Source organism: Phalaenopsis equestris, unplaced genomic scaffold, assembly GCF_001263595.1.
Source record: "Phalaenopsis equestris unplaced genomic scaffold, ASM126359v1 Scaffold000030, whole genome shotgun sequence".
NCBI lineage: Eukaryota > Viridiplantae > Streptophyta > Magnoliopsida > Asparagales > Orchidaceae > Phalaenopsis > Phalaenopsis equestris.
In genome coordinates, this window is record NW_018164472.1 from 676,511 (window position 1) to 684,752 (window position 8,242).

The 8,242-nt window shown below is 34.3% G+C and overlaps 1 protein-coding gene and 1 long non-coding RNA gene across 2 annotated transcripts; one reads left to right on the top strand and one right to left on the bottom strand.

Moving 5' to 3' along the window:
- Positions 1-2,387: 2,387 nt before the first annotated feature.
- LOC110018641 lies at positions 2,388-2,795 on the bottom strand. The gene is made up of 2 exons (XR_002293370.1): positions 2,706-2,795; positions 2,388-2,441 (listed from the first exon to the last, which is right to left on the bottom strand). It is a non-coding gene; the product is annotated as an uncharacterized LOC110018641 (long non-coding RNA).
- A 4,473-nt stretch (positions 2,796-7,268) lies between these two features.
- LOC110018678 (protein transport protein Sec61 subunit beta) lies at positions 7,269-7,911 on the top strand. The gene has a single exon (XM_020716070.1). It carries the CDS (start codon positions 7,368-7,370, stop codon positions 7,686-7,688), a length of 321 nt encoding a protein of 106 aa, XP_020571729.1. The 5' UTR covers positions 7,269-7,367; the 3' UTR covers positions 7,689-7,911.
- The last annotated feature ends 331 nt before the right edge of the window (positions 7,912-8,242 follow it).

Sequence of the window (8,242 nt, forward strand, 5' to 3'; positions counted from 1 at the left end):
GTCTTATTCACTAGTAACAAGCATGGTTAGTGTATACCTTCTTTCTTTGATGCCCATCGAATTAAGTATCATGTTGTTGCAAGATAAGCCTTCTCAAGACTTACGTGGATTTGGCTCCATCCCAAAGTATATATTAATCACTAATTTGCCTCAATTAAATTTAGAATTCCTTTATCATGAATCTTACATAAAAAAGGCACATTTTAAAATATTAAGGACAATTTTCTTAAAGTCTTGAGTCAACGTATCTTATTGAAAACTACAAGAGGTCCATGAATTAGATCTATTCAAAAGGAATGAAAAGCAACTTGGGAACTTGAAAAACAAACTCCTTGATTCATTTTGAAGGGCTCAATTTACTCTTCCTAGGAAGGAGGATGGCTTGTAATATCTCTCAAAGCATAATAGGATTCATGGTATCCTTGTCACTAAGTTTCCCTCAAAACATTTCCACTTATAAATTTAATCAAGTTCTATTTCTCCGTCACCTTAATATACAAATGTATTAATTTAGAAACTAAGAGAGATTGATCTGAGAAGATGATTTAATGAGAGTGTCTTTTCTTAGTTCAACTAATAAGAGGACTAATGATAACAGTTGTTAGATACAAACTTAAATATGACTTTGATGAGTTGATTGATAAGACATTTTTCCCGTTTTATTTAGTGATTTGTAATTGTATTGTCTTTTCTTTTTTTATTCCATATCATCACTATTATTTTCTACCGAAATAAATAGGATATTAGAGGTTATGATGCCTCATTGTGTAATTTGAAATCAGTGCTAAAACTGACATTCGCTAGTTGTTGACAGCCTCCCATTCAATCTCTTTCTCTTCTCTCTATTCTTGGGTATCTCATCAATATAAGTTCTTTCTCTCATATGTATAAAGTAGTATTAGAGAGTCGCATTGATCCTATCCTTATCGGTTCCCCTTCCCTCTATTCTCTGGTAGCTCATTAATAAAAGTACTTTCTCTCATATGATTCATATAAAGTGGTATCAAAGTCTCACATTAATCCTATCTTTTGCATTCTAGGGTGCTTCATTAACTACGGACTTCAATTGGTCACCATCATACGTATAACTCTTAAATATTAGTTTGATATGTATTCCTTGCTTGTTTGCAAAAATATAAATCATTTCATGATCCTCCACCTAAGAAGCTCCATTAAAGGTAGAGTGTCTATCTGTTGCCCAACTTGCTACCCGCATCTGCATGTACAAGAGTTCCATCAAATATTGAGTCTTGAGTGCTTAGAAGTTTTGTCATATAGAAAAGAAGAGGATGAGACAATTTCAAATGATAAAAATAAAACAGCGTTCAATTAATTTTCAACCAAGCATAAACTGCAAAACAATTCATTGAATGACAATTGGTTGGCCCCATGGTGGTCATCCCCGCCTCATCATAGATCTGGTTGGGTGTTTCAGCATCCTTTACATGAAGCGGGGTGAGTGAACTAATGCAACAATTCATGAAGAGGTGAATGAATGGATGCAACATTCATGAAAAGATTCTTCATAAATTGGATATTTTTAAACCAAAAAAAAGGATAAAGGGATATCATGGCATCCGTTTGATACAAAGTAGCGACCAGCCCCATCTTGGTCTACCCAATCCATGGGTCAGGTTGGGTTGTTTTGGGCCTGCCCAAAATTCTTAGGTTAGGTTATTCTTCTTGCTCCTTTAGCTCAACGGCTTTTTAGCTTGTTTCTTTCTTCATGTATCTGTTATTTTGACCTCCTGATCAATATCTCAATACTCTAAATATGACCTTAAAAATTAACACAACAGCTCTCAATTCAGCTTTGAATATCTCCCTTTTAATACAAGCACTAGAGTGCTCCCTTTCAATTACTTAGTTCTCTTTTCCATGGGTGTTAGATCTAGCAGTAGGCCTGCACTCCCCAAACAACGATTTATTCTTGTTTTGCAAACCCATCATAATAAAATATGAATGCAATACTAGGTTTCATATCATCTTGAAGAATATGTCATAAGATAACTAGCTTCCTACTAGAATAAACATGTTGCACATATAATTTTAAATGATCCTAAAATTGTGCATTACAAGAATAGTGCATCAAAAAAAATAAATTACAAAAACAAAAAGGATAAATCATAAAACCTCAAACCGATATAGCATAACAACGTGCAAAAAATATCAGATCCAGCAAAAATTAATGTAATAAAGCTGGATTGGGAGTCAGTGAGACTACATTTGCTTGTTGTGATAAACTAAAAAGGCTAGAAAACAATAGTTTCTAGCTAACCAAGAAATGATCAATAAATGTATGTATGCGGAAAAGAAAATATATAAAATTCTCAACTGATCCATGCATGTGCTATACAATATGAAGATTAGGGATAATCGTCATCATACCCCGCCATCAGCAGAGACGCCCATGCCGAAAGTGACCTATCCCTATATCTCCCCTGCAAAAATTAATTCAGAAATAGAGATAAAATGCTTTTGACAAAGAAAAAAAAAAAAAAAAAAATGCAGCAGAGGGCAACAGAAAGGCGAGACTTGCTCTGATCAAAAAAGAGAGTTTCGAAGATTGATCTATCAAACTTTTGGAGTGACCGAAGATCCGATTCCCAGCAATCCTTTATCTAGGGCTTTGGATTGTGTATTTGGGAGAGAGGCCGCAAGAAGAAAAAAACTGGAAAAGAGCTCCAGATCGAGAGAGAGAATACCTCCGGTTACGGCGTCCTTGGCTCGCAGGTCTTCCGTCTTCTACCTTCAGTCCACCGTTATCCTTTTCAATTCACATTAAGGGCTGTCTGTGAAATATATGGGGCATTTACATTCGTACCCCACAATTATTATGTATTTACGTATATAATACCTAAATTTCCATGTTTGCATACATAACGCCGCTCCAATGTTTAATATCTCGTTAAAAATATAACTTTTACTAAATTATTGAAAACATAATACACCGTTTATGCATGATTTTATGAGAGCAATACACTAAGATGTAAATATCAAAATTTAGGAGCTAGTTGTGTAAATATATAAAAATTGTGTGGTATGGATGTATGTCTTTTTAAAACCTGTGATAAAATTCAGAAGAAGAAAAAATAAATAGTTGATTAAATTTTTTATGTAATATTATATTTTCTCTCATAAAGTTTAAATTAAATCCTACATTAATTTGTTAGGGGACAACCCCTAAAATTTATCACTTAACTAATCTAATTAGTGTTATCTATTTTAAAGATAATTTAATAATATAAATGTTTAGTATAAATTTGATATAATTAAAATTAAATTGCTGAAATAATTAAATAAATTAAAATTTTAAAATATTGAAAATAACTTGTAGGTTTTTTTTAGTATTTTTAAAAATCAACATATATAAATAAATCAAGTTTTTTTTTTTATTTAATCAAAATATAAACAAAAAAGAATAAAATGATTCCAAAAAGACACTAAATTTATCATGTCATTAATTGTGTTACTCTAATTTAAAATTGTATTGTCATGTGTGATAGAGAAGAATAGCGGAAGATGCATTGAGAAAATCATCTACAATAAATGCTTGTATGTTAAGATCAACCTTCTATGAAGGAAGGGTGTGGAAGACGAGCATCTTGAAGGCAATGTTGGTGGCTACGTATGAGGGTCAACGATGAAGAAGATTTTAGTACACATGTAAATATATGAATATACTTGACAAATGATTTGTAATTCTCTTAATTAACACTCGATAATTATTGCTCGGTCCAGTACATATAATTAATTAATCAAGTAAAGTTGAGCGCATGTACAAACACTTTATTAATAAGTCAACATAGTTTGAATGCATTTTACTTCAATTCATTTATGATCTAAAAATTATCATTTAAATATAATGAACAAGATAGTTAAAAAGTTTTATTAGGATTCACTAATATACTGGATTAAGACCTAAATATAAACATATTTAATATATGGTTATGTGAAGTTCTATTCTTTATAATGTTATATTGGTTTTGCTCGTGAACACGTGCTAGATTTTTACTATTTAAAATGCTTACTTGCTTGGGAATTTGTTCAAATAGATTTTCATTATTTAGCTTGATGTACTGCACAGTATAGTCTTCATATAACTCGTTCAATTGAGTAATAATCTATTTGAATGTTGCGCTTGCTATTTGGATGTTCTTATCATATAACACCTAACAGAGAGTGATTTATTTCATATAAGTTAACTAATTCTGGCTTAATCTATTTAAGTGATGATAAATGTTCTAATATTGTTGGTATTTGTGAAGTCAGGATTTAGATGTATGATATCACTGTTATAACGTTATGTGAAATCAGACGTATTTCAGATCTGAAGAAGAATTTGATTTCTATGGGTCATTTACATAGAAATGACTTTAATCCTAAGGCAAATGGGAATATAGAAACCATCATAATCGTTAAAGTTGCACTGACTGTGATGAAAGGAAAGTTAAATGCAAGCAATATCCACAAATTGTTAGGGAGTACAGTTGTAGGTGGAGTTCATTTTGTGAAGTCAAATAATGATAACACAAAACTATGACATGTGTGATTAGGTCATCTTAGTGAACGTGGGATGGTAGAATTGCATAGAAGAAACATGTTGCATGGTGTTAAAAGCTGCACGCTTGATCTTCGTAAGTTATGTGTTATTGGAAAATATACTAGAGTCAGTTTTATGGCTGGAAAACACAAAATTGAAGGGATTCTTGATTATGTGCATTATGATGTATGAGACCCTATCAGGGAATCGTCATCGGGAGGATCTCAGCATTTCATTATATTTATTGATGATTTCTCCAGGAAAGTTTGGGTGTATTTCTTGAAGCAGAAATCTGAAGTTTTCTCCAAATTCAAGCTGTGAAAAACTTAGGTGGAAAACCAAACTGACAAAAATATGAAGTATTTGAGATATGATAATTACATAGAGTTTACAGATTCACAGTTTTAAAAGTTTTGTATGGAGCATGAGATTCATAAGTATTTTTCAGTGTGCAAGACACCACAACATAATGTGTGGCAAAAATGATGAAAAGGTCCTTAACTGAAAGTGTAAGATGCTTTAGACTAAATGTAGGACTTCCTATGAGTTTCTGGACAATCACATTGGGCATCGTTAGGTAGCAAGGTCGCAGAAGAGGTATGGACAGATAATTCAGTTAATTTCAATCATTTACGATTTTTTCTTTCATTTTTGTGTGCACGTACCTGGAGATAAAAGATCAAAACTTGATGCAAAATCCAATAAGTGCATCTTTTTGGGCTACAAAAAAAAATGTGAAAGGATACAAGTTTCAATATCTGATTGCAAAGAAGATGGTGATAAACAGAGATGCAATCTTTATGAATAATCCATGTTGCAGTAAAGTCAAGACAAAATGCAAGGGAATAACTCCAGTTCAGATGCAATGTAGATGAATTTAGAACAACATCCAGAAACAACTAAGAGAGTTGAAGGTTCAAATCCAACACTTGGTGATTCCATCCCAGATGATTTTCAAAATTATAACATAGTCAAAGACAGACAGAGACGCACCAATATAATACCTCATAGCATAATGAGTTATAAAGACTTGAATGTTTGCAGTTGTTAGAGGACTATGGTGGCCCAAACCACTTTTAGTGTATAAGAAACTTCATGATGTATTTCTCCTAAGGGACTGAATATTCGCCAAGGTGGATATTTGCTAGGTATGACTCATATAACATATAAGGGGCATATGCTGGAACAAAGCAGAGCGAAGAGGAAGAATCTGTCCAAATCGGGGGAGTTTCGTTATATAGGTTAGAGGTTCAGGGGAAACACCCCGCGACACAGTACATGGATAATTTGAAAATTACATATTGTACTACAGGATTTTATCTAGGGTTATATATAGGTCTGTTTGTAACCCCATGCTATTCGATGTTGTATTCTGTATTTGTACTCTTTTTTCTGAAGTTGAAAAAAATTCGCTGCTCAGCTCTCGAAGACGTAGACATCTTTGCCGAATCTCGCAAATCTCTATGAAATGAATAACTGACGATAACTTCTAGCTTTCATAGCCGTCAACAATTGACAACTACCGTACTTTGTATAACATTGTAATAATATATATATATAGTGTTGGATAATAGTTTATATTTGTACTTGTAAACTTATAGTGAATCATCTTGATGAGATCAAACCTCATAATTTTTTAAGAGCTGTGTATGTAATAACCCCGCAATAACATTCACTCCACGGTTATTTGGGGATTATTGGAAGGTTCTTGGAAGTATTAGTTTCAATGACTTATAACCCTAATGAACTTTCAATAAACTTCGCTAATTCTATTTAAATGTTATTCATACATTATTATTATGAAGGCCTTAGTTACCCAAATATTTCGCCATTCCTCGGCAGAGATGGAGAGGAAGGCTCGCGTGGTGGGACAATATATAATATCTCAAGCATAATTTTTATGGTCTTCACGTCTGATTATTGGATCTGAAACCCTAAGCTGAAAGCGGGCGATCAACGATGGCGAGGGGAAGTTTGCAGTCGCAGACGATGTCATCGGCAGGTGGTGCAGGCCGTCTGACCACAACGGGACCCCGTGGCACCCCGGCTGCTGCGGCCGGGTTGAGGAGGTGAGGGATCGCCAGTGGTAGCGGAGGGGGGTCGGGGAGATTCACTGCCGGTGCACTAGAAGAAGAAATAACTGTGAAACTTTTGATGAAAAAGTTGTTTTTTAAAAAGCTACGATGACTATAAAAACTCTTATTAAAAAAAAAAATCACACCACGGCTAGATGATACTGCACCGCTACCTCAAATACATTGTTTATTAATCATTGACACTTAACGTGTTATGACAGATCATTATAACTGGAAGATGAAACCCGGACCCTGTGCATGTAATATGCACTAAGAGCTGTGTGTAATAACCCCATAATAACCTTCCCTGAACAGTTATTAGAGGATTATTGAAAGATTATTGAAGTATTAATTTCAATGACTTATAATTCTAATAAATTTTTAATAAACTCCGCTAATTCTATTTTAATGTTATTCATACATCATCAATATTATTATTATTATTATTATTATTATTATTATTATTATTATTATTATTATTATTATTATTATTATTATTATTATTATTATTATTATTATTATTATTATTATTATTATTATTATTATTATTATTATTATTATTATTATTATTATTATTATTATTATTATTATTATTATTATTATTACTACTACGAGGTGTTACTTACCATTTCGCCATTCCCCGGGGCTCGCGTGGTGGGACAATATATAATATCTCAAGCATAGTTTTTTATGCTCTCTACGTCTGATTGTTGGATCTGAAACCCTAAGCTGAAAGCGGGCGATCGACGATGGCGAGGGGAAGTTCGCAGTCGCAGACGACATCATCGGCCGGTGGTGCGGGCCGCCCAACCACGGCGGGACCCCGTGGCACCCCGGCTGCTGCGGCCGGTTTGAGGAGGCGAAGGATCGCCAGTGGTAGCGGAGGGGGGTCGGGGGGATTCACTGGCGGTGCTGGCGGCAGCAACATGCTGAGATTCTACACCGATGATGCCCCTGGATTAAAGATGTCGCCTACGGTTGTGCTTGTGATGAGTTTATGCTTCATCGGGTTTGTTACTGCGCTCCACGTGTTTGGCAAGCTCTATCGCTATAAATCCGGCGGTTCCTGATCTTCAGTGTCTGATCGAAAGGGGTCGCGTGCTGCTTTACGGATGAGCTGAGGTTCTTTTGCTTGGTTAATAGTGTTTTTAACCGATATTTCCTACTTGTTGCTTTGAATTTTGGTGTTGTTTGTTTTTTGTAATGATCGTGGTAATAGGAATTGGATTGCTTTTGTTTACCGCTTACACGAGGACCTGAGAATTTAATAACTGAATGACTGCTTCTTATCTCCACGTGGATCTATTCTTTTTTTAAGAGCCTGATTCAATCCGCGTGCATTAGGAAGCTTAAATTATTATATTGTAAGGATCTTCAATATGGTTTGCCCCGTGTGTCGTTAGGAATCGAATTATTGGAATTTTGGTGGCTTAAGTTAAAAGAATATCTAAGCCAAGCCGATGAAGTGAAATGCGCGATTCAGTTGGAAGTATCTATGCTCCAAGCATATTCCCCTGCCATATAATTTAGATCTATTGACCGTGATTAATTATTTCTGCTTTTTGTGCTTCCTTGTTTTTTTTCTGGTCTCTTGTTGCATGCAGTATGAATTATTATTGATAGT

What these genes read in the sequence shown, in the direction of transcription:
- LOC110018678 (XM_020716070.1), top strand. Translation starts at nt 7,368, where the DNA reads ATGGCGAGGGGAAGTTCGCAGTCGCAGACGACATCATCGGCCGGTGGT.